Here is a 27,412-nt window from a genome sequence, read left to right on the forward strand (position 1 = left end):
CAAAATTTATTTATTTATTATTATTTTAAAGCTCTGCACAATGTCATGAACTACACAGGCCAGCTAAAGAGCTGATATCACAGCAACTATAGGAGAAAGAAGCACTGCTGAGTGACCAGCAAGGCTCTGATGAGCATTATATCTGATATTTAAGAATTCTCAGTTTTTGCAGTTATGCAAACCCAAGAGGATTATGCTGTAAGTGTTAAATAAAAAAAAATCAGATATTTAAAAATTTATCTTCATATACGTGTAATTTATCTTTATACATGTTTATACAGGCTGCAAAGCTCAAGTGAGGTTTTCATGAACCAAAGGCCATGTTAGCACTAAAATCATCTACTGATTACAAGTGGATGGCTAATCTAATTCTAAAGAATTAGAATATACCCACTGCAAGCCAATTAAAATACTGCTTTTCAGTTAAAAGGTCTAATTATTAAAGGTCACCAGTAGTAAAATGCATTTTAAGTACAAAATATTCTGGAAGATACATGCTTAAAAAAAGGCTCACCTTTCAAACTCCCTTGTTTTGGTACATTCTTGGGCTCCTTTACTAATCACTATTAAAAAGTCTTGTGTTAAGACAAATGGCACACGCTCTCTTTTATAACCAAATTTTTTCTTCTTGTGATCGAGGAAGTGCCCAAAGTCAATGTGAAACAGCTTGGAAAGACAGAAAGGTATTTCAAGATTAGTAATCCCTTGTTTAAATGCTGTCATAGTAAAATTGATCATTTACTTATAGTTCAAATGGATTTTTTTCAAAACAAACTCATATCGAAGTGAGAGATGTGTTTTTAGAAAAAATATCTTACTTGTCCATCATCTTTTACCATGATGTTACTATTGTGGCGATCACCGATGCCCAGTATAAAGGTAGCAACACAGTAGCCAGCACAAGAACGTGTAAACAAGTCAATAGCTGCATCATACCTATTGAAAAAAAACAAAGGAGACATTTTCCTACAGATTTCTAATACAAAAGTGCAGATTTTTCTTTCTTTTTTCCTCCCCCCTATAAAGGAAGAATCAACTTCTAGCTTCTCTCAATGAAGCACAGTTCCCGGACTTTATCACTTTATCAAAGTAAGGAAGAAATTCAGCATACTCTGAAAACAGATGTACTTGCAGTTAGATTGTGGAACAGTAAACCAGCTGTTGAAGTGACTGTCCCTCTTTGAAAGCCAGCAGTTTTCATTTTGATGAGCTACTGTTAAAATACAGACTTAAGTGATATCTTCACAGTTCTACCTCCAACTTATGGTTTACTACTGAGAAGTCACACAACAACCTGAACACGTTAAAAGAGCTACAAAGCAGAAATACTAGGCAAAAAAGGGCAGGGGAAAACAAAACAAAACAAAACAAAAACCCAAAACACAACAAGCCAAATCCAGATGAACAAAATTTCCCACTTGATGAACTTTAGTTCTCTTGATGTTTCCATCAAAAAGAGCACATGAACAAGAAAAACAAGGAAGAGGAAATCTCACATTTCTCCTTTGTTCTTGTCCTTGAGCCACTGATGCAATGTATGGCTGTTGAACTGCAATGCTCCTTTTAATCCTCCTTTACACTGAATCTGCATGATGGTATGAGAGCTCCTCACTACCTCAATGAGTCCCACACAGTCACCAATAGACAGACAACCATAAGGCAACATCCTGAAAGACAAAGGTTTTTAACAGAGTTAAGGTTTAAGACAGCAAACAACAGGCATGTTTGATAGCCCTTATCAGTTAAGTACTTTAAGACATGAAAATCTGTTTTTATGTTTTATAGGTATATTATTCATTAGTCTTGTGGAAAAAATGTACCAGATATTAGTACAGTAACATGTTGTTCTTCAGTTTTATATTAGGACAAAAGGTTAAGGCAAAATTTTGTTAACATGTTCTTGGAGGCCTTGGAGAATCCACTGGCAAAACCCTTAAAAAGGCATTCGGCATGATTTAACAAGATCTATTTGAAGATAAATACTAGATACAGAATCTAAGTACTCAGAAAATGAATGTTAGGATTTCATGGGTTACTGTAAACAAATAACAGGTAATACTTTTATGTAAAACCAATATGGGACCTCAAAACGAGTTTCTGAATAGTACCTGAACACATTACAAAATTGTAACTGCAATCTATAGTCGGCAACATTACAATTTATCCAGATGTTAATTGACTATCTGTAAACAGATGTTTATTCACAGACTCTTTAAAGAGCATCATAAATCACTTTTTTGTGAAGTGAAAATCCAAGGATAATCTCAGTAGCCCATTTTTCTCTTTACAAGTTGAAGAAATTAATTCCTCTGCCTCCCTTTTCTTTCACAGGACTCTTTCCTCTCCCTCCCCCAAAACCCGTATTTCTTCTGTTTCATTCAAAACATTTTATCTGAGAAAACTAAGTCAAAACTAGCCTTGTATTCAAAGACTGAGAGAAACATGGCCATTAAAATGTTTAACGTCCTCTGTTAAAAGATTTGGGAGAGAAGGTCATGCACTTAAAAGCAGCCCTTTTCTCTTCAGAAGTTTTCTTTCTGGAGTGAAAGTTCATACCTATAGAGTATAACAGCCTTCTAGGAACACTGGAGTATCCAAAGCTTTTTTGTGATGCCATGGTAAAAAAAACTATCTATCATTAGTACTAGACTTCAGAATCTATGGAACACCAGTGCAATGCGTAGCCAGTGGCAGAGCTGACTGCTGGTGTTGTGTGGAGATGAGCTTCTCCATTTTGGATTAACAGCACTTTATCTGCAGGTACTAAAGATATATTTATATCTAACTACACTTGCATTTTTAGATACAAGTCTGACATAAGTCAGACTTGTAAGTCCTTCTTATGTTGGAGGACTCCAGAGCTGAATGCAGTACTGCAGACTGTTTAGAGGTGGAGAAGCTGCATGCGTATCTGGGTGATACCTACTTTGTGTACTGAAACGAAGACACCAACTACAAAGAGTCATCACTCAACAGGACTGCAAGTTTAGCAACATGTTCAAAGCAAATCCTATAGATATCATCAGTAGCCCATGGCGTGGCTAGTGTGTGTTAGCTTTATAGCCATTGCTGGTATGTAGATCCCTCATAGCTACCGGAATGAGACGTAAGTGTTTTTCACAATCTTATCTTTAGAGAATCCAGTAGTTTAGCTAACTGAAGGTTATTAAAAAATAAATTAAAACCCACTCTAACATGTAGAAACATGCCTATTTATAGCATTTCATTTATCACCACTGGGAGAACAGAAGGAATCTCCAGCAACAAACCAATGCAAAACCCATTAAGAACAGTATTGCTTGAGAACGACCTCTAATGCTTACCGAAGATCAAGACCCTGATTTTGCCAGATGTTTTCCATAATTCTAATTATCTGAAGTGTCAGCATGTCCTGACGCAAGTCTGGAACAGTCAAATACACAGAGATTGCAAATTTCATAACACCACAACACTTTGTTACATTTTAGTTTACTTTTCCCCAAAAAGTATGTCTAAAGGGAAGGCAGCTTGCATTATTTAGCGCACATTTTGTTATCTCCATAGAGAAAAGTAGATTTTAAATGGTTGAGAATGAATATAAATTTGTAGTGGCGATTTCAAAGCTATTTAAAAATATACACTAAAAACATGAAAACAGAGTTACAGATTACACATCTATAGTATCTTGTAGACATTTTCAAGTAAAAAACACAAAGTATTAAATAGTATCATGTTCCACCTCAACAGACTGAGCATCTTAGAACACACAAAATTTGTACATGACAGAAATACTTATTTGTGCGTGCTTAATTTTTCTGGAAAAGAAAATTGCTTTACGCAGTTGATTTTTTTTAAAGTTTTTTTCAATATATGTATTTTATATGCTTAGAAAAAATACTAAACAATAAGAAAGTAAACAGATATGTTGCTTTTGGATTACACTTATTTTTCCTTACCGTCTCCATTTTTAAAGATTATCTCATTGTTCTGAAATAACAATTCAGACATAATATCTGGGTTTTCCCAGTTCAACCACAGGGGTCTTTTTGCAGATGACATTATCCTGCACTCCTCAAGCCTATAAAAGAGATAAGGTTGCTATGAAATAAGCAAAATTTGATTCTCATACCACATTTCTGTAACACATACTAAGTCCTCTCTGTTTTCTTCAAACTCTTTAGTATCAAATTAAAGATGCACAGGTAACTGACCATCAGCCACTGTTACTGATTTAAGTTAAAAGCTGAAACTAAGTGCAACATTAACCATTTGCTAAGCCCAACAGAAACGCTGGCTACATTGTAAATTTTCCTTTGGCAGTGTGTGTTCCTTGCAAATGGAAAAAGGACTGCAGCTCCTGTCACTGTAAAGGAACAGGTGTCATGTTGGCCCCTAATTTGTTAAACCATTAGATTGAAACTACTTCACGCTCTATATAATTTACTCAGCTACAAATTTTATTCAGTTAACTCTGAAGATACTAACATTTAGTATGTTAACAACGTTAAGGTTAAATGTCAATGTTAACATTACTAAGCAGTTACTTAAATATCTAGACAAATTTCATAACTGAAGACAATACCGAAGATTTCCCAGTTGATGCGCAGGATTAAGAGGAGAGATAAAACCTTGTAAAGCATCCATAAAATCTGGCCGTCTCATTTGTTCAACAAGAAACTTCATCTGTACCTGATAAATAATCACATTCAGGTTTTGAGAACACCAATTACATGTAAACAAAGGTAAATATCAGATTTTAGCTTTCGTTTTAAAGCATGGTTTTGCACAGTTCCAACATAAGCAACTTCACTTGGCCACATACTACCCAAATTGAAACCCTTAACTTTAGTTCTAATGCCTTAAGAGACAGACAGTGGCAATGCACACAGAAAATACTACAGCTTCTAGGATAACATACTATCTACTGAAGTTAACATTAATACTTTCCTAGTTAATAAAATTAAACACAGTTCTAAATTCCTGTGACTCAACAGCAACAGTTTTGGTATGTAGACAGCTTATAATACCTTCTGGGTCTCATCTTTTTTTTCCTGCTTGAGAATATCTGTGAGGTTAATCAACTTCTCCATAGCCTCCACCTGCCTGCTCAGATGCTTTAGGTACATTCCACACGCTCGACAATAGGACTCCAGAAGTAAACCAAACCTCTGACTTACAGTTTTATTGTGCATTTCAGACCTACACAGAGAGGAAGAACAGTTATAGCTTAACGACGAGACCACTTAGAGGTGCCAAAACCGAAGCTATACCTGTAACATCTTCGTAAGGACTGCTTAGGATCCTGCTTTTCAGGTAAATAACTTGTATTGATCTCCCAAAACTCATCGCATTTTGACTGCACTGATCAGACTTCAGTACCCTTTACCATTAATTGAGCAGAGTATATAGGCTTTTTCCCCATTCCTTCTTGCTGCATCCCATCCTTTTCTACCCTTTGCCTTTATTCAAAATCCATGCTTCCCAGAAACTCTCTAGTAAACCTCAAGTTTTCAATTCAAGTTCCAGATTTCTTTCCTGAGAGCATATCTAATCTGTTTCATTTTTTTTCTTGTCTCATTTAACCAATCCCGGGCTGTGGCCTCTCTAGTTTCCTTGTTCTTATCTGCTCTCAGTCTTCACAGAGTCTTAAAACACATCCCCTCAAACGAGTGAATAAAGGCAACTTACTCCATTATCCTTGACCACTACCAAGGGAAGTAGAAAACTGAAAGCGCAACAAAGATTCCTTGAATCCTATTTCTGCGTCTGATGACACTATCTTAGAACAGCATTTTTAGGTGACACACAGCTACAATTCACTATGCTGTAGGCTAATTTATGCTCACCCTGCTCAACACCAGGAATTACAAAAGCCCATGTTATACTTTGTAAGGAAGATCACTGAGGTGTTTTGGTTATCAAGCTCTATAAAGTCTTTAATAAGCATGTATGAACAGTTATTTTTTCAAAGCCTTATCTCGTCTAATTGGGTGGCTTTCCTTAGGCCTTAACTATCTGTAAAATTTTCTGCAAACGACTGGTGTGGGATCTGGTGGACAAAATAAACTCCAAAGAGCAGAAATCTGCCCAAGTTGTACACAGCTAACAATATGAGAGGCTTCCAGCAATCTTAGACAGGCTAACTTGCTTTTAGAACAATCATCATTAGATTTAAAAAAGAGTACAAGACTAAGTATCTATTATTAACTACTTTTGAAACTGCAAGGGATGACTTCTATTACCAAACTATGCATTCGAACTCTGAACAAATATAAACCAAACATTATTTTAAAGTGGTAATATTTTTCTAAAAAAGGACATTTAGTATGCCAAGCTTTTAGAACAACTAATTGTTTAGAGCTAACAGGAATCCCACCACCCCTTAGCATGATATTAAGCTTACTTTAAATGCCAAAAGAAGAAGTGTCCTATCCTTTGATTGGTCAGTGCCTTCTTGAGTAAAAATCTCACAAGCTGATTATCTAAATACTGTTCATATTTCAGAACCTAGTTAAGGATAAAGAGAATATTTAAAAAATATATATTGGCTGCAGTTGTTATTTCTACAAACAATATACAGATTAAAGGCAGTTAGATAAAAAGCAATCTATGTTTTACATTAAATTTTGTAGAATGACTGATGGTGGTATTAATACTTGCATGTGTTAGAATTTGAACAATATATGCAAACAGTACATTGGCTGTCTCTATTTCAGGAACTTACCATCTGATGACTCCTTTACTGTTACCAAATATTTTAGCCTCAACTTGCTCAAAATTTTGAGAACATGCTTTTGCTCATACTTTCCCATATGTTAAGACAGCTGAAATAGCTGCCTGTTCCAGCTGGTAAAACAGTTCTACATCTCTGCAAAATTTTGGCATTTAATATCAACAAGCACTAGAGAAAATTAACTACATTTCATCTCCTCCTACTAAATAATCCACAGTACAAACAGATACTTTTGATTACTTCTTTTCCACATCGTCTTAAGTTTTGTTGTATTTCAAGCCTCTGTAATCAAATATACACAAGACCTCAAGTATACCAAAAGATATTCTATACCTGTACTAGCTGGATTAAGTACTGAGACAGCTTGTCATCTGTCAAGTACTTCTCTAGACACCGAACTGCAAAAGCTCGCACCATTGGATCTGGATAATTACAGTCTAAAAGCTCCATTGCTTGCTCTGGCTTGATTGGAGGCCAATCTTTTACCAAACAGTACATCTGTGGACAAGAAGAAGCCCAAGCACATTACATATCTGCATTGATTAGGAAGAAGTAGTAATACACAGCCATTAGAAGGTATCCTTAGACACAAACTGCTTCTGAGTAGAAGCTGTTTACTCACTAGTTCTCTTCTCAACAAACCATTTAGTATTTGTTGCCATCTGACTTTGTTATTTTATCTATTACAAAAAGAATGAAAACACCACCTCACATTTAACTGTAATCAACAAATCAGCAACATAACAAGGACTCAAGTAATGCCACCAAGAGGAAATCCTAAGACTCAAACTGAGCAAAAAACTGAGAACTATGAACCAGACTGATCAGTCAGTTATAGGGGCAACTTGAACTATCTAAGTTTACATTCAAATGTATCATACATATATAACAGGTTTTTAAGTTCCAGGAGTTTTCTTTAAAATAGCATATTTTAAAGCTTCTTTGAAACTTCAGTGCTGTATGTTACCTGGGCCACTTCATCTCTAGAATTCCATTTAACAGACAAAAGTAATTTGGGCAGAATTTCTGGAGTATTCACGCAATAGTGTCTGCAAAAGAGAAAAGTTGTATGTACAAAACGTCATTTTTGCTTCCATAACCATCTACTATGTCCCCTCATTCTTGCACCTTCTTTATCAGGAGAATCCGATCAATACCATAAGGTGTCAGAATCCATGCAGGAACGTAAGACTGCAGTAATGGGGAAAATGCAAACTCATTCAACAACTTGATTTTCTCCATGGGCTTGTGAGTCAAACACATACAATGCAGAATGCTTTAAAAGCCTTTTCTAAGAGACTAACCCAAACAATACAGAAAAAACAAAAAGGGAGCAAACTTCAAGACAATCATGACGAATTTGAGGTGAATAGGGTGAAGTTTGACTGTGCCAGCAAGGGGTTTTCTTTGGTTTGGTTTTTGTTTTCAAATACCTGTGGCTCCAGAGGAAGTCCTTCTCCTGCTCAGTGATTTCAGACAAAGGATCTCGTGTACATATGGCTCGCAGTTGCTCCTTGTCACTTTCTCTTAATTCGTTATCTCTAGCTATTCTGTTACTCTGCAGAGAAAAAGTGGTCCATTAACCCTCAACACATTTCCTTCTGTTTACACTTCATGTATGTTGTATGACAAGTATTTTAACAGCCCGGCAACACTCACAGCCTAATATTGTGCAATACTATCTTGTTGTTTCCTTTTGTTATAACTGAGGACTTGCAACTTAAAAATCGAGACTGAAGACTAGGCCTTTGATTTCTACAACTGCTTTTAGTCACTACTGAGACAAAGTAGTACATTTCAACTAAACCAGCTGTGTGGAGAAATAGCAGCAGTTGACATCTGATGAACAACATAACGCAGCACAAAATTAAACTGGTCATTTCTGCCTCCAGTTTTGAGACTGCTGAGAGCTGCTGAAAGGAGTGAAAAAGAATCAGAACTGAAAAAGCAGAATATGGGGGATGAAGATAGGTAAATAAAAGGTAGAAGACTGCAGGAAAGCCTGAGTAACAGGAAGACTGGAAAACATTAACCAGAATTAGTATAAGATATTCCCCAAAGAGCACAGAAAACAGAACTGGTACAGGCTGAAATTAATTTTATCTAACACTTCATTTATTAGAACCAGCTTAGACCAACGGCATTGGTATTGAAACTACTAACTACTACTACTTGATTTTTCACAGCTCGTGCCAAGTTCAATTTTTCTCCTATCCATTTCTTAGTTCATTTAATGTGTTTTTCAAAGCAACATATGACATGAAGCAGTTTCTGAGGTTTCAACTACAGAATCAATTGCACTGCAAAGAGAGAGAAATCTTAAGCAGCTTATATTATTTAGTATAAAATACAACTGTACAACAAGTTTGACACTTAATCTTAAGGTAGCCCAAGATTCTACAAGAGTTGAACAGTGTTTTTATAGCGACACCTGTCTGGTACTTACTGCAAAAGAATAAGATCAACCTTTTTCCCCAGTTCAAAATGTTTAAGCTTTAGAGCCACAGTATTTGACCTCTTGTTCTGCTCTCTCCCTAGGCAATTTCTACTGAGCACATGAAAGAAGATAATAAGCAAGAATGAACTAAGCTTTGTCCACCAGTTTTGTTGATGAAAATTTTCAACTGGTTGAACTAGCACTTTGAAACAGAAACACCTACACGCCTTTTGTACCTACATGTCTCTTACAGGAAGTCTTTCCAAAGCATCTAGCTTTAAAAAGAAAAAAAAAAAACAAACACCACACCAAAAAAAAACCCACCAAACCAAACCCCGAAGAAAGGAACAATCTGAAACTTCCAAGTAGGAGATATCAAGGCACCCTTTAAAAGGTGAAGTGGTGTTATTTCTAAGAATATGCACATATATAGAAGCAGTTGTCAGAATACCACGCAGCGACCACAATAGCTACTTCAGAATGAAAGTTCTCTAACTTTACTTTTATCTTTAATTACATAAATTACGTTCTCATGATGGGTTCACTACTATTATATGGGGCAAGAATATTCTGGCCTTCAAGCTTACATTTACCAATATTAAGGTAACAATCAACCAACTCACAGGATTTTTAGTACCTTACTCTGTTAGCAGTGTGATAGCGTGAGATCTCAGCGCACCAACATGTTCTTTTTATTACTGTTCTGAAGCACATGGACTGGATTTAGAGGTCGGGGGAAATTATTCAGGACTACTCTATGTGGTGCAGGAAAATTTCTAGAACACATTCTTAAATATTATGGTAATGGATACAGTGCAAGTAGCAAAGCCAGAGCCATTTTGTAAGGAAGTTAACGGATAAATGATTTTATAATCACCCTACTCCTGATATAAGATCTCATAGTCGATATTGAACAACTGATTAATTGTACATATTCATCTTGATTCTGAAAGAGTCATCCTAAATAGTTAAGTGAAAGTCAAAAAAGTGTAAAATGTACCTGCATAGTGGGTCAGAAAGATCATAGTTTAGGTCAAGCCCAGAAGGAAAATGCATTTATCCTGTTGCGGTCAACACCAAAAACTCGAAATTCTATGAATTGTGGGACAGTAAATTAGATTTAATATTTGAAAATTCTTTCATATTCGAGATATTACTGGACCTATAAATGATCTCTTATAAGTATGTATTAATTGATTTTAAATGCAATGTAATGCATTTTAAGGTTAAACAAAAAAGTTATGCTCTTTGTATCGTAACAAAAACATTTCTATAGAAATCATACCTCAATGACTGCTTTGCTGATTTTGACCATTCCAGACAAGCATTTTTACCTCTTTCAGATATGGTCAGTGCTACACAGTAATCTAGTATTCGATTTTTGAATGAGTAACAACACATTGCTTTTTAACTCCCTAAATATAGTTATATTACAAACAGCTATAAATATGCACAGTACCTAAACTTAGAAAGTTTGGCTTCAAACCAGAAGACACCACACATTAAAAGATAAAGGGGACAAATACAATACTAAGAGATAACTAGTGATGTTCAAACTTACCAAGCAACTAATGAAATTATTTAAGTAGTAATAAGAGGATTTTGGCAGACAACAAGGAGGGTTGAAAGAAAAGTGGCGTGAATGATGAGAGAGACCAAAGCAGTGATATACGCTTTGTTTCCCTGTCAGTCATTGATGCAAATAGGCTTTCTCCATATTTAACCACTATGATCTTCTTCTACAGTACTGTAAGGATTATCACAAAAAAGAAAAGCCAATAATTTGAGACTTTATTCTACCTCCAAATGTGGGTCTGTTTTGTTTGTTTTTCTTTTTTTTTTTTTATAAACTCTAAAGTGTAAGTTGGTAATTACTTTGTCACTGAAGTGAGAGCTTACTCTCCTCACCATTTTCTATTTTTGCCTTCAGATAGAACAACACAATGAGTTGAGTACACATAAGTTGAGTATACATAAGCCCAGGTAATAGGCTGTGTTATAGCAAAGGAAATGTTATTTACCAAGAAGCCAGCTGTCCTTAAACACTTATAAGAGCCCTGCAGCACTACTCAGTCACAATATATACCATAAGCAGATATGCCACTCTGTGATGGACTTCCTGTAGAGTATCAAGAGAAATCAAACACGTACAGCCCTTTGTTCAAGATATGTTGAGATGGGACTGTTATAAATATCATCAGAATTCCCAAATTGACACCCACGCACTTTCTGCACAGCGAAACTTTCCACTCAGAGACTCTTCTTCACCCAGACCACAAAGCTCTCTTAGGGAAACTCTCAAGTCTTTGAACCAGTCTCCAGAAGAAAATGTAAAACATATTAACTAATTTCACAGCCTTGTCTTCGAATACGTAGCATTTTCAGCTTTACTACTTTTCTTTTTTTTTGTCCCTTTCATCATACAAAACGTGCTTTTAAGAAAGTTCCAAACCTCATTGAAAAAGCCAATTATCAATGCACAGATTTTCTTCATGGAAGAGAGGAGATGATTGGCATACATGTGAGTGTAGTCCTTTAATTCCCTTAAAATTCCCTGTACTTATTGTCCTAACTAGCCCAATTAAACAGCCAGTAAAGAGCTATAAGCACCTTTAGGTCACAAAAGAAAGCCTACCTATAGACAGGAAATTGCAAAAAAAGAAAAACAGTATCATTGAAGGAGAATTACAACTTTTGAAAAGTTAAAATAAGTAGTTTAGACATCTGAATTAGTGATATAAAAAGTGTCAAAAAGGCCCTAAGAGTTTGCACAGTAAGAGCATTCCTCTAAAGTTTTTCTGTTGGTCAGTGAAGCATTAGGTCAGTTTACTGGTAATATAAAGAAAGGAGAATATATTCTTCATTTTGCTAAACACAAAACAGATTTATTTCCTGCTTTCACAATAAATTAGGATATACTGAAAAAAGTTTTCTTTATGACTAATATATTGAGTAAAATAAGTAATACTTTCATATTTTAGTAGCTAATCTTAAAAGGGGAGTGTGCCTTACCAGCCCCGCATAGCTGTAGTTAAACCCCAGTTCACGTGATATAGTCCAATTGGCATGCTCCTCGATCACCGTCATATCTGGAAACTTTACAGGATTGCTAAACCAATCAAATTCCAGCTCTAAACATGGAGTTTCCTAGATAAAGGGATTTTAAATTACTTTTTCTGTTGAATGATGCTCATTAGAATACAGCACATTTTGCAGATGTACTCTTAAGGAGGTAGCTGGCATGCAAATCCTTACCTTATTTGGATTTGATCCAGTGACACCAATAGGATTCAATAAATCCTCCAGCCCATGAGGTACTGCCCAAAGATTCAAAGCCATTTTCCCAGATACAAGAGTGTCTGTGTAATCAAACATGTTTATATTTCCCCAAGCCAATGGACAGTGTTCCTTCAAGAGATTAAAAGATGATTTTTCAGTGCCAGCTACTAATCACTGCAGAATGAGTCAGGAGAAATAACATTTTCACCCCAGAGCAAGTTGTTACGTTCCCAGATTAGCAGAAGCAGGTTGTGGAAGCTGTACCATATTTTTCTATCAATGACTGTCACGGCAGTCATTTTGCAAAGTGGTGTCAAGACACTTGCAAACACATGCTAACATCTTCCCCACTTCAAAATAACTCAAGGTGATGGAGAGGTTTTTCTGATAGAGAGAAACTTTTTACCAAGGTCTGTAGTGACAGAACAAGGGGCAACAGTTTTAAACCAAAAGATAATAGGTTTAGATTGGGCATAAGAAAATTTTTTTTTACAATAAGGATGGTCAGACACTGGAACAGGTTGCCCAGATAAGTTGTGGATGCCCCATCATTGGAAGTGTTCAAGATCAGGTCAGGCAGGGATTTTGAGCAATCTGATCCAGTGAAAGAAGTCTTTGCCCATGGCAGAGGGCTTAGACTAGATGATCTTTAAATGTTCCTTCCAATCCAAACCAGTCTACGATTCTATAAGATTTGTAAGCCTGTTTGTAGACAAAAAAACTATATAGTAATGTAACGATGCCGGTAGCTAGAATTAGATGCCATACACAGATTCTTAAAAATGACTATTTAGGATATTGCATCAATTACTAAAGCAACACGAGTTTTCTTTACTTTAAAAATCAACTCTAAATTCAAGTATAAATACTGCCTTTTTTTAATAAATAAGTAAGTAACAAATGGGTTTAGAAACGTGAGTTTAAAGGCACTTGCATCTCAAAAGACTAACACTGATCTTTGTGTCCGGCAGGACAGTATAGACAGAATTTACAGTGTTGAACAAATAAGCATTTTTCCATGTGGTTTAATTTCTGACCACAAAAAAGTGGTAGTCTGAATAAGATACAAGAAAAGAAAATTCCCTAATCTAATCAGATTCAAATCAAACATTGCACGAAGACTTGTTGCCAGGACAGCATTTACCAAATACCTTCCCAAACTCGACATAAGCAGCTTTTGTTAGTTAGTGTAGTAAAGCCATTAAGTATTTTACCTCTTTAGCACCCTTCCGGCCTTTAACAGAGCAGATAGAAAGGCACAGCCGAGCAGCACGTGGAAGATCAGGAATGTACATGTCATACAACAGCCATTCATTCCACCTGTAACATTTGAAAAGCAGAATAAAACCAGGTTAAAGGATAGCATGGAAGACAGCTGCATTTAATCAAAAGTTATATTAAAAAGCATTTGTCATATTCCTGCCTAAACTGTATACATGCATAAAGAGTACAGTTCCTTACTGAGGAAGGGTCCTCCTACACACATTTGACACATTTACTCCTTCTAGGAACGGAAACTTCCCCAATTAGCCTTCTAGCACCAACAATTTGAAAAGTCACACTAGGTTCAATTCCTGCAAATTTAGTAATAGGTTCAATCACTTTCATTCTTGCAAGCCTGCAAGACTGCAACTACCTGCACAGGTATAACCTAAAGACAATGAATTTGCGTATGTGCTACACTAATGTAAGGTTTAGCTTGTGCAAAATTTTTCACTTCAGGGAAAAAAAGCAAGTGGGAAAAAAACATGGCATAGATTTCAGAACTCAACTAATTTTGAACTGCCAGAAAATAAAGAGATAATTGCAAGACAGGAACGTAACACAGAAATCCAATGGTATTCCTAACTCAGATATTATTCAATTTACCATAGTAATAAGAGCACAGATTGGTTCTACAGGAATAAATATTTTGTTTTCTTGAACTTCGCCAAGTAGACTTTATCTCTTAGTTGGTAGACCTGTGCTTTTGAAGAGGAACTTCTGAATACAGTTTCTCTTCCTAAGCGGATTGCCATGCTGAATTTTCTCAGTTGGAAGAGGCCGCAGCTTCCAAGGACACCATTGATTTTTCAATGTGTCTGTAGCTACTAGAAGCAGAGTTTTACAAAGAAATAACTGTTGGAAGGAGGATCCAGGGAACTACAGTCCTGTCAGTCTGACCTCAGTGCCAGAGAAGGTTCTGGAGCAGACCATCTTGAGTGCCACCATGAGGCACATACAGGACAACCAGGTGATGAGGCCCAGTCAGCATGGGTTTATGAAAGGCAGGTCCTGCTTGACTAACCCGATCTCCTTCTATGACAAGGTGACCTGCTTAGTGGATGAGGGAAAGGCTGTGAATGTCATCTACCTAGACTCTAGTAAAGCCTTTGACACTGCTTCTCACAGCCTTCTCCTGGAGAAACTGGCTGCTCCTGGCTTGGATGAGGATACTACGAACTAAATTGATTCTATATATAAATACAGGGATATATAAAAATGTTCATAAAAAAACACAGGGCAAGGAATTCCCAGCAAGGAGCTCTACCTGAACAATGGCTAAGTCGAACCTTTACTCCTCAGTACTATCATTTATGATGCCCTGAAAGTCAAGTTCTCTATAGCTGTTCAAGTACTTTAACTTACCTGGGATTAGAACAGGGTACCCTTTGAGTATTCACGTTGTCACACAAAGGTTCCCCTCCATGGTAGATACCTGTTCTAACATAGATCTGAAAACAATGTTAATATTCAAAATGTTTCCATAAACAATTTTTTTTTCACTGCTATCAACATATACTATGCTTACAACACATTACCCCTTAATTTCCATGAAGTAAAAACCAAAACTGAAAACCAAACAGTACCATCACTCCCCAATGCAAATTCATTCATGCTCTGTAAGGTGTGAAGCACAGTGTATAAGCATACCCTTCTAGAAAAAATGTTTTGGTCTTTTTCCTCATTAATTGCAAAGCTAGTTCTTAAAAATACAATAATAAACTTGAAATGAGCTCTAAAAAACCCTGGAATTTATTTTAAATTCTTCCTGTGCCAAGGTATAGCAAAAGGAAAGACCAAACAAATTCTGGAAAAGTTAGAGAGACAGGCTTGTACCATGTCTTCAATGGGACTGAACCCTACCTGCCTTTTCTTCTTGATCTCCCCATACCCCCCTTTCAAAAACACAGATCGCAGTACACTATCCAGCATCCCTCACCAAAAGTATTGCCAAGTTACTGTAATACATTCTTAAACATAATAATTATTTGGAAAACACATAACAACATGGGGTTTGCTTTTCTACTCATTACATACTTGGCTGAAGTGAACTACACAAACTGAGTTCTGCTCCTATCAGGCAGAATATTTAGCTAAACACCACAACTTACACTTTTTAAGTAGCATACAAAAGTTTTCAGATCCAAAACATGGCTGTATTTTTTAGAATTGAGTACTTCAATTTAAATAACAAAGTGCTCTAATTTTCTAACATGTTAAATACACCTCTTTTCCAAAGTAAACAGAGAACAAAACTCAGGAGGGAAACTATGAGTTGCTGAAAACCACATATGTATGATGCCATACAGTGTTTGCCTTACCTTGTCAATGTCTCTAATGTTCACATTTACATAGGTTGCACAGAGGATTCTTATTCTGAGAGCACTATTTATAGTCCAGAGGGATTTGGCTGTAGCCTCGCCGTTCATGTAGGGTGTAGCTGTAGAGATACGCCTGGAATAAGATGGCATTGTAAAGGTGTCCAGTGGTAGCTGGTTATACAGGCTCTCCTTAGCCATCAGCATCAGATTGGGCATGCGACCAAGCATTATACAGCTTCTTATATACTGCAAGTAAACAAAACCAAAATTCAGTATGTTTTCAAAGCGTTACTCTTGGGAATCTATATCTAAAAATATTCAGGAAAATATAAAAGTAAAAGTGTATCTAAAGAGTTTATCATTCTCCCTGTATGTACACCCTTTACAGTGTATAGTTATAGCATCCAACAGTTTAAATACACTGTTGGGTAGAATCGCACAGTAGCGCTTCATACAGATTTTGATATATGAGTAACATCTACAACAGCAGAAGGTTGAACTGGAGATAGAGAACAGAGCTGACAAAACGACAAGTCAGGTTTCTTGTGGTGCTCCTTAGCTCCAGTGCAGTGCAGCACAAAAAGCAGACTGCTTCCAGATCAAGAGCTGTTCCTGGAAACAGTTGAGCTGGTTTTGCACAGCAAGGTGCTGCACTGTTCTGCTGTGCAGACCTAGCACAGGTGACTGATACTCCTAGGAACAGGCAGAGGGCATAACACAAATGGCAGACACTCATTTTCTATTCAGTTGTGCTTACTACCTTCAGCTCAGCACTGGTGCTGACAGACTCTGGCTGTAAGGCTGTATGGTGTCCATTCAAGACTGACTGCTGAGAGCATTTAATCTGGCAACAGTACCACAAAATACAATGCGTTAAGACAGGTCCAGCCCTGAAGTGTAATTAGCAAAGCTCTTTTGCGGCATAGTAAAGGCATAGCAGATACTTCTGAAGAAACCAAATAGGTCTAGTGTTTGATCTCAAGATGACTGTGCATAATTATTCATGTATGCTTGCACTTGTTCCCAGCTCCCATAGAATAGCAATGCTTTTCCCATTATTCAGGATCCCCCACCCTCCTTCACTCCCCCTTTGCTCTGGAGAGCAGATTGTCAACCATTTTAGATGAAGGAATGGAAGCTGTTTATTACAAGAATACGTTCCTCAAAAAGGAAGCAGCAGCAGCCTGCCAGGAAATCTACAGGCTAACATTGTTGTCTGCTCCACAGAGGGCTGCTCAGATGCACTTCTATCAGGAGCTCTTTCTCATACTCACAGCACTAACAAAACCCAGGCAATGAAGGGCAGACAGCCACAAGGAAGATTTAACAATTATTTGTGTAGTACTAGAAGTTTATTACCCCTTTAATAAGATAAAAAAAATTAAAGATGTAAGTAAAAGGAAAACAAACAGTTTTTTTTTCAGGATTTCTCTGGCCTCTAAAGGGGGAAGGGACAAGATTTATAACAGCAATGGTTGCTTCATAATTTAACATCTGAATCTCTTCTTATATTCCGTCAATCCCATTCCAGTATAACTCATCTCTTGCTATCAGAAATCTAGGATATTTCTGAAATTATCTACCACTGATTTATCACTAATGTTACAGGCAAACTACTTCATTCAAATAAGAAAGATTACAGTAGTGATATAAATTCTAGTTTAAATTACCTTTTCTCCTCCCCTCTCTTTTGAAGCACAAACAGCAACAAATATGTATGCTACACTCATGCATAAGCCAATTAGTTTAAAGACACGTACACTTTTACTTCCCGTGTTTTGCATTAATGTAATGAAAAAGCGAGCCAGTCAAAATTGATCACTTTTCTCCCTCACAAATGTGGATTATTTTCCATGTACTTCAAAATGAATCCATTGCATTACTCACCTTATACTGGCTCAGTGGATATTTTTCTAGCAAGTATTCATCGCAGCCACACACTTTTAAAATATATTTGCCCTGGTACTCCAAGACACAAAGTTTCAGTTGTTCAGATGACAGCAACATACTTCGCGTTTTCTTCCTAATAGCTTCAGCAATAACTTGCTCAGGCACACAGTCGTGATTGATTTTTAAGGTGTATTTCTGCTTATCATTGTTTGGTGAGACTATTACCCATATCACCACTATAATTTGCCCTAGAATAAACGTAAAATAATGTTAGGCCTACCATTTTCAATACAGTTTCCAAACAAAACAAAAAAAAAAACAAACTCAAAAAACCCAAAACAAGCAACTCTCACCTCCCCTCACCACAGAGAACTGCCTGCAGAACTACTGAAAGAAGGTGTAAGACAAGATTCACAGCCCAAACTGACAAGAAGGCTTATACCTTCTGCAAGGAACTACGTGAGTTCAGCTTATTTTACTCTAGTGTAAATTCAAACTTCTACTCCTTGAGGTTAAGAATATTTTTATTAACTGAATACTACTGACTATTCAGCCTTCAAGAAATCAGACGTAATTGTTTCATATTGAGGACTGCAAGATAATTCATCAATTCAGCATAATTTAATTCCAGGTTTCTGAATGTCAGAGAAAAGAAAAACGCAAAACCAATAAGTTGTTTATGTCCATTAAAAAATAACCTCTATTTACCAAGTTATATTTTAAGATTTTGAGTTACTAGAATAGCAAGAAATGTAATTTTAAATGCTGTTGTCTTCGTTTTGAATCTACACTCTATCAAGAAAGCTATTCTTAATAACTTAAGATGCAAGATATTGCTAGAGCATACTAAATACAGTATACAAAACAGTTACTTAAGTCACCAGCTGTACTCTGATTTCTATCACTGAAAAAAAAAGTTTTTACTGTAAATATTTATCTTACCTTTATCTAGTTTGTTGTATATGTGTTTGGGTAGCTCAGGTGAAGACTCTACATTTGGAGGACAGACATATAATGCTCTACTATGTGGTGCATTGGCATCTCGAAGATCCACTGCTTCTTTACAAACATTAAGAATATTTCTTCTGAAGTCTTGTACTTCTGGATCCTTAACCATGTCAAATTCACAGACAGGCATGCCAATAGCAAAACCTACAGTATTGAAGAAGCATGAGGAAATAATTGTGACTGATGATCAAAACTAAAGACTCGTCTATCAGTGACAGAAAAAGCATACTTTAAGCAAAACACAACCTAAAATATTTGCGTTAACCACTGGCTTCTTCTTGTATACATAAGTGTTTTATATCATTCAAGAACACCACAGTGCTAAAGCTAAGTGCACTCAGCACTCACAAAAAGGTTAGAAAATAGGTGTACATTCACTGGAGATGTACACTTTAAATCTCCACTCTCACAGCTAACACTCCTGAAGGAAAAGGGCCAGTAATAAACTTCCTTTGAAGTCAGCACAAAGTTCCTTAAGTGGACCAGAGAAGCTGTGATGTCCTATTTTTTTCTAAAAACCTGGCAGGATTACTGGTAGCTATTAGGACCACAATCAACTTTGCTTACAACTGAATGACAGCTATTCAATTTTTTTAATGAACTACGCAATTTAAAAATGTGACAAGCACTCCAAGAGATATTGAACTTAAGCTCTTTGGCATAGATTCGTAAGAATCCATAACTCTCAGGTCCTCAGTCATTAAAGTAAATGTAATTCCATTTACTATAATGAGATTACTTGCATAAATAATTACTTATGCATGAATGTTCAAATGGAAGCTTTCAATTGTCCTGTTGCACGGTTAGTTAACCACTGCCCTCCCTAAGTCCTGAACAGGTTAAGCTTTACAAAACAAAGGTAGTTTACCTATGATGCATTCACAACAATTAAATAATTTAACCATCAGGAGCACCCCAGAACAAGTATTTCCAGTTAACAAGCCTCTACCACAGCAACATACACCTGTTAGGAACTAAAAGGGAGCAGCTATGCTTGTACTGCCTGAATTTAGATACTTAACGTAGGTGCTGAAACATATGCTAGTCTCCCTGTGCGTTCTCAACGGATAATGGAGAATAAGCTACTTCAGAGATTATTTAAAACATCACAGTGTGTCTCCCCTCTGTCCCTACAACAGGTGGTTTTGTTTCTCTCCCCTCCCCATGCTCTTTTTGTAGGAAAGGGGGAGGGAAACACGAAACACCTCATTTTTGAAATTGTACTTTCTAAACAAGACTGAGCAGTATTAAAACACGTGCTATCGCAAACGTAGCTCAGGATTTGTAATTAAATCCAGAATTTACAATTCTGTAAACTTCAAGACAAATTAAGATGGACTTCCCAAACAACAGAACAGGTACTACAAGGCTTTGCTCTAATAATATGAAATCCTGCTAATAAGAGACAAGCAAAAAATATCTTCTAACCCACATACAACTACAAATACGTACAAAGCAAAGACCTTACATGTCAATGAAACAGAACAGGAAAAAAAAAAAATTCAGAGTTTACGAGCATTGGCTTTACTATGATAAGCATCTTTGCACATTTGATGCAACAGCCGACAATTACAAAATGCAAACTGACAGATACAGGTGACAAACACAACCCATTTCAATTTTTTGTTTTGATTTTGAAGAGGAGAAAGCAGTTAAACAGATGTGTTTAAATAAAAAATCTCACCTATTTCTCTATTAAGAATCTTTTCTTCTCTGTTACCTACTGGTTCAATGACTTTTAGAAAAGGTTGAAATAGTCGCAGGTCACAAAGTCTCCGTGTTTCATCAAAGAATTCTTCTCTTTCTGCTTCTTGTGTAACACTTACAAAAATGTAAGAAGATTCATCTTGAAGGAGCTGATAGAGAGGGTATTTTCTTGCTTCTTTAAAGAGTTCATGTTTAATAGTTAGTAAGGTGGCCTCACGGAGGCATTCTAGAGTCACTATCATGCCATTTGGGAGAAGACACTCCACAAGGATCCTCGGTGGCATCAAATGGATGCCCCATAGTTCACCAGATGATGGTCGTGGAGGCATTTTTAAGTCTTTAGATAACTTTGTACTCGAAGTTTTTCAAGCAGTGATGGGTACAAGTAAACCTAAGTAAAAATCAGAAATTTAAAAATTAAAATTTAGAATATGAACATCACAAGCAATTTCAGATAAGATCGTTCAAACATTGCTTATAATTGTAGATGAATATTCATGGCTACATTTTACATTCATAAAAAAGACTTGATAAAACTGATGTCTAAGGAACTTGTACTTAATGTAAGTATCTACTCAAACGAAACAGTTAATAGCAGAATCATAATAGTTTGGAAAAAATGTCAATATGCATTTGGTATTAAAAAATTGAGGATTTTTTTTATCTTAAGTTTATAATTTATGATTAGAACATTTAAATAGCAGGGGGGATGAAAATATGTAATACTCAAATTATTATTACAGCAAATTCTTAAGCAAATCTCAAACCCAGTTCTTCACATTTTTCATTTGGAAAGAAAAACATTTATTGGCATTTGGATGAGATACAAACCATCAGCTCTGCTCAGTATAGCCAAAGCAACACTTCAAGCTTTTTCTCATCCCAAATCTCTTAACTATTCAAACACCACTAACATAATAGTTATAAGCATTTACTAAAATCTCTAAACTAAATTTTAAGAATCCATGTACTCGTGAAACTTGACCTTAGCTTTTTTAGATCAATATAAGCTACTTACACCAGCCACAAACCATTTTTCCATGAATGAAACAGAACTGAGCTTCATTAATACCTTTTTGTTGGGCTTGTTTTATTTAGGATCAATTCCCTGGTCTAGTTCCCTTTGGCAGGCACACTAATATCCTTCCCAAGCCAAACGAAAGGATTGGAACACATGTCTAACCTTCTAGCAGTGCTGCCTTGTGCTAGCTTAGAGCAAGTACAAGAGAAACCATATGTGGACAGAGCAGAGATGTCTTACAGGTCAGTGGCCAAGAAGAGATGCCAAACAGCAGAAGAACTAGGCAGGCATGCAGTGATATTTCATCAATAAACTCTTCTAATTGCTACCAATTTTTAATTTCCTTAACCAGAGGCAATATTTATGTATTTGTGGGGGGAAAAAAAAAAAACAAAAAACAACAAAAACATCAAGAACTACTGAGCTCGTCCAAGTTTTCACACACGAACCATTGGCATCTTGTGACAAGACTGAAGAACATTCTGCGTTACAAAATATTTGCTTTTCTTTGTTCTGAAGCCTGCAACTTTAGAATCATAGAATGGTTTCGGTTGGAAGGGACCTCAAAGTTCATCTAGTTCCAACCCCCCTGCCATGGGCAGGGAAACCCTCCACTACACCAGGTTGCCCAAAGCCTCATCCAACCTGGCCTTGAACACTTCCAGGGATGGGACAGCCACAACTTCTCTGGGCAACCTGTTCCAGTGCCAATCATCCTTTCACCTGATATCCTAGATTTCTTGTAATAAAACACAGTTCCTATCTTTGCATTCATTGCTCTTAATTTTAGAGATCCCTCAAGTCCTCCCCACTACTTCTTTTCCATAATAGTCCCAGATTATTTAGTCCTCCTCTGCCCAAAAATCATTGTATGTTTTTGTTAATCCTCGCCACTTTCTCTGCATCTCTTCCACCTTTACCATACCCTTTTTGCAAGGTAGACGGAGAACAACAACCACACCTGCACACCACATTCAAGGTCCAAAGTGAGCACGTTTACATAGTGACAAAATATTTTCTATTGCTTTCCTAGTAAGTTGCTTTGTGTCTGTTACAGAGCAGCAAGACTACACACCATAGACCTGAGCTCTCATTGCAGAATAGTAAGTTACCACAGAGGCCATCACATGTTACGCAAATCTCAACTAGTGCATTACTTACACTTAGCTCGTAAGTTCATTAACTTCAGCACGTAAGTTATGAGGGAGGGCAATATCAACAGACATCTAAAGAGCAGTCCATCATCCATCATGACTCCTCCATCAACCAAGTGTCCTGAAAGCACAGGGCTAGGATAACTACCAGCCTACTATTCTAAAGCCATTCTTAGTCATCTTTTAAGTCAAGAATCCTCTTAGGACTGACCCTCTATCTTAGTGTCTTAGTAATAGAAAGGAGGGAAGAATCCAAACCAACAGCTTCACACCTCTTCTGTTTCCTCAGCTTTCTGAAAGCTCCAACTGTGGAAAAGCAACGAATGCTAAGCTTGCCCTTTTCTCAGCAAATTTTTAAAATACATATTTATATGTATGAATAAATATAAATGATATATAATAATTATAAATATATTAAATATGTTTATATGTGAAAAATAAAATAATTATCCTCATTATAGTATTATTATCATATCCACTTCTATGCCGTGGTACTTATTTTCTGAAAAGTTTTCTTCCAAGTACATCCAGTACCTGCTTTTGCCACACTTCAGTTCTTAAAAAGAAGCGTTAGAATGAAAATGATGTTTTTCCAAATCCACTGCTTCCTAAGTAACTTTGAGTAGCAATAGGGTTGTCCTTTTTATCCGTCCTTTGTAGTTGCAGTTTGGGCTTTTAAAACTATTAACAAAAGTACTAAAGTGCAGGTTTAAAAAAATGCTTTCGCACTAACATCTCATGCATGTTTAGAAGGGCTTTGCAAATGACTTCTTTTTTAAAGAGCTTAAGGAAGCTATTTTATTTTCCTCATAGTTATAATAGTCTCAGTGAGCGGATGCTGAAATGGAAAGTTCTAAGCACACTCTCAGTGTATTTAAAGAGCCAAAATTGGAAAGCTGACTGATTACAAAACATTGCAAATGAATCCAAATAACACCATTTGGAGTAACTGGGAGAATTCTGAATTACTGATAACTATCCTTAGTTTACAGAAAAGGTTAAATAGCATCCTTTTGATGAGGCAAAGCAGGAACAAGACTCCCCTTCTCCATACCAGTGAATCACATGCTTATTTACATTTCTTAATTACAAGCATAGGCAGAAACACATTACTGTTATGGCACATACCAGCATGAAAAGAAAAAACAAAACAAGAACATGCAGTCATAAGAACTTTTCTGTCCACACATATAAACAATGATAACATAGATGGACCACAATCAAATTAAATATTCACAGCATAGACGAAGTTTATACCAGCAGTCTTTTAAGTTCAGTTCCACAATCCTGTTGAGGTTTCTCTGAACTGATGGTTCTAAGAACCCATCTTCTCCCTGCCTGAGGTGTATGTTCTCATTATTGATCATGATGGGACCAGTGCTCCCTGAGCCAGCGCATTACAGAGTCAGATGGATTAAAGTGGCAGAGAACCACTCACTTTTCCTTTCTTGGGTAAGCTTCTGCTATTTCAGTCACTTGATTGAGGTCACCAAGGAGTCAGACGAATGCCAGGGTCTATAGTGTAAAGTAAGCACAACTGCAGTGCTCAGCGAATTCAGCTTCAAAAATGGTAGTTCCACTGCAATCTTTTCCTCCTTCCCCACCAATAATGCTAGCAAAGAAACGGAGGCAGGGCTGGGGACACACATACTTATGAAATCCATTTAGACAAGCATCTTTTCAGAATAAATGTCAACTTTGGCTTTTAAAAAATTTCAGTTGTTAAACACCAACTCAATACCATTCTTTAAACTTGTAAAAGCTCCAAAAGGGACACCCCAAAATCTACACTCTTTTTAGGGCAACCGCACTGAAACAGCAGCTTTTGTTTTAAACTGAGATACCACGCATGTGCTGGAACAGTGCATGTAGTCATTCTGTGTGCACATTCATTTTACTTGCACATGTAAGCACGCCTCCAGGGTTTGGATTCGGAAACCAAAAATGTAAACAGAAACAGTTCTTCAGTATAGTTGGCAGCTTGTGTTTCTGTGTACACTTTCAAATCTGGAAGGCTGCCTGGAATCAATTATGTTCTTCGACAGTAAAGACTAAAATTTTAAGAGAATTTTAGGGAGATGTTATTTAAATCCAACTAAGGGTACACGCAAACACTTCAGACGAACACTACGTCACACCTGCAATCCCTGACCTTCCAAAACCACCTTAAACTTCTTTCCCCTGCCAAAAGCTTTGGGATATCACAGATGGTGAGAAAAGCCAAGCTCAAAGACACCCACTGATCACATAGCGTTTGTTTGAACTCATTACAGCCTTCTTGATCCATTCAGCATGTTCTCCATCACTAACCTTGCTGAGCGGCCAACCTAGACTTGATCAAATTTTGAAACTACATTCAAAAATAATAGATATACATGGAGGAAGAACGAGGGAAGTTAAACAACATACCTCTCAAAATACTGATTCCTACTTGCTTCCAGGCACACTTATATAATGTAAATTCATATAATCTATTTTCTTTTAGGATAGAAATCTTCTACAGTCAAACAACTACACCATTTAGAATAAGGTATTCCAAGTTCAGAAGATTTGTTTTTGGTAAACTATGACAGATTTATCACCTCACAGCACTGAACTGTGCAGAACTACAGTGGCATGGTTCACTCAACTTTGTTCTGTTGAACGTTTCATTACAAGTTACAGCCTACAATTATTTTTCTAATGCTTTCTTGATGACATACAAATATGTTAACTCTGAAAAGGTTTACATGAGACCACCATAAAAGTTCGCTGCTACTTCCTCTGAAAAGGATTCCTTCCCCTTGAGAAACAGAGCTCAGTGAGGGAGAAATTCACTAGGAATTGTACTGCAGGACATTAAATAGGTTCCTAACCTTAGTACTCAAAGTAGTACTTTGTGTTCCTAATTTAAGCAAACTAAGCTTGGGACAATTTAGCTTGAGTCAAACCTCATATTTTTCCTGAAGACATCTGAGGCTACTGCAGCTGTTTTCACCACATTTTTACACATAAAAGCCCTGTGCATCTATAGCTCAGTAGGACACCCTGGCAGTACTTTTTCTACTGTGTTTTTTTGTACATTAACATTTGCCAGAAATCTCAAACGAGCGTCACTGACCTAAGTTTTACGTGTCTTGCTAAAAGGAAGGACTGTTACCCTTCAGTACAGATGGAATCTACATTACCAAAACATGCAAACAAGAAAGAATGTTTCATGAGCTCTTCTATCAGAAAGTCTGGAGAACCCTTTCTTGCTAGGAGAACAGTCATTTTTACAGATATGTGTTTACAGATTAGACTAAGTGAATTGATTTTCACTGTCTAGAGATTACTCACAAACATTCTACCAACTCCACATAGATATCAATATTTGCTAATTAAGATATATAGATACAGGTGTATATATATAAAAAAAGACAAGGCTTTTTCCCTGTTTTGTAAATTATCTGTGGGCATGCTCTCCAAAGAGAGGAGCTCCATCTAACATCAACACATATGCCTTATAAAGCAGGTGGCCCACTGTGCAACTCTGTGGGTCAGTCTAGGGGGAAAAAAAAAAAGCATTCATGCATTCATCACTTCAGGAGATTTATTGTTAAGGTGGTGTTAACACCATCAGCACAAGCACCTACAGTTACTCTTCAGGCTCTGCAAGAAGGAAATTCTTCCATCTATGATAATTCAACTAGCAAGAAATCTAGCAAGTGCAGAAGGAAACAAGAAGTAGTGTACTGCGCTGTAACACTGTATTAAATGTATAAAATATGAGATGTTTATACGGAGAGGTACACACTCCAGTGACTGAGAACTGAATAATTTTGCATTGCTATCACCTTGTCTTTCAAAATAAATTCAAAAGGACAGACTAAACACTCAATACAATTTTAACAGTCCATATTTGCAACTGAATTAGTCATTCAGTAAACTACTACACTTTAATTGAAGTCAATTAGTTTTTCCAGTCACAAGACAAATCTCATTAAGTCGCTTTCATAGACAGGACGCAGCAATGTTTTATAATAATTTGCGGCATCTTTGGTATCAAAGAGCTGCTCATCTCATTAGGATTTGTGTCTAAGTTTGATTTGTTTTCAAGGTAAAAGTTTCCTCTAGACTGTACTGTTAGCATTTCCTTAAGAAACAATCCAACTGTGTTAATCAATTCCAATTTACTGTGCACTCATGTGTAGGTTATCTGATTTTCTTCATTCTCTATCAAACTGACAGAAGTATCAACTACAGGTACGACTCCAAATAAGCTTTTTTTAACTTCGGTGGAATCTCTGAAAAAAACAGTTGGGGGGGAGGGGAGAGGGGGGTGGAGAAAAAAATTCTGGGAGAAGAGTAACGCTTTTCAGAATGCAAAACCTATATTCCACTTCGTGCCAGAGATTTCAAACTTTCTGAAGACCAAAACGTTTGTCATCTTCAGACACCTCAAGCACTCCAAAACTCATCATGAAGAAAACTGGGCAGAGCTGTCTGTCTTAATTTTGCTGCTGTCCAAACCTGCTGTGTTGTGACAGTAAGACTGCCCCAGACTAGATATTTTCAGTATTGTCCTTTTGTTCTTCCTGCTTGCCAAGCTGGCATTTTTCCAAAACCCAGGAAGACTAGTACAAAGATGTCTGAAATAGT

The 27,412-nt window shown here is 36.7% G+C and overlaps 1 protein-coding gene across 5 annotated transcripts in view; it reads right to left on the reverse strand.

Moving 5' to 3' along the window:
- PIK3CA (phosphatidylinositol-4,5-bisphosphate 3-kinase catalytic subunit alpha) overlaps window positions 1–27,412 on the reverse strand; it is a 43,656-nt gene that overhangs the window by 4,972 nt on the left and 11,272 nt on the right. For 3 of the 5 annotated variants that reach the window (XR_015222413.1, XM_086618661.1, XM_086618658.1), the window contains exons 4-23: window positions 22,800–22,913; window positions 20,595–21,008; window positions 18,845–19,054; window positions 17,900–18,150; window positions 16,013–16,258; window positions 15,057–15,142; window positions 13,643–13,748; window positions 12,405–12,557; window positions 12,162–12,296; window positions 8,146–8,270; window positions 7,680–7,761; window positions 7,046–7,210; window positions 6,383–6,486; window positions 5,007–5,178; window positions 4,562–4,668; window positions 3,936–4,057; window positions 3,324–3,402; window positions 1,497–1,667; window positions 819–936; window positions 515–666 (exon numbers count right to left, since the gene is read on the reverse strand). Coding sequence is in view for 4 of the 5 variants with exons in the window: in XM_086618661.1 (XP_086474787.1) it covers window positions 515–666; window positions 819–936; window positions 1,497–1,667; window positions 3,324–3,402; window positions 3,936–4,057; window positions 4,562–4,668; window positions 5,007–5,178; window positions 6,383–6,486; window positions 7,046–7,210; window positions 7,680–7,761; window positions 8,146–8,270; window positions 12,162–12,296; window positions 12,405–12,557; window positions 13,643–13,748; window positions 15,057–15,142; window positions 16,013–16,258; window positions 17,900–18,150; window positions 18,845–19,054; window positions 20,595–20,946 (2,936 nt within the window). In the remaining variant the exon portion in view is untranslated. The remainder of the gene's footprint in view (window positions 1–514; window positions 667–818; window positions 937–1,496; window positions 1,668–3,323; window positions 3,403–3,935; window positions 4,058–4,561; window positions 4,669–5,006; window positions 5,179–6,382; window positions 6,487–7,045; window positions 7,211–7,679; window positions 7,762–8,145; window positions 8,271–12,161; window positions 12,297–12,404; window positions 12,558–13,642; window positions 13,749–15,056; window positions 15,143–16,012; window positions 16,259–17,899; window positions 18,151–18,844; window positions 19,055–20,594; window positions 21,009–22,799; window positions 22,914–27,412) is intronic. The other 2 variants (XM_086618660.1, XM_086618659.1) reach the window with 1 other exon arrangement.

Source organism: Tauraco erythrolophus, chromosome 11 (genome assembly GCF_009769465.1).
Source record: "Tauraco erythrolophus isolate bTauEry1 chromosome 11, bTauEry1.pri, whole genome shotgun sequence".
NCBI classification, from domain to species: Eukaryota; Metazoa; Chordata; class Aves; order Musophagiformes; family Musophagidae; genus Tauraco; species Tauraco erythrolophus.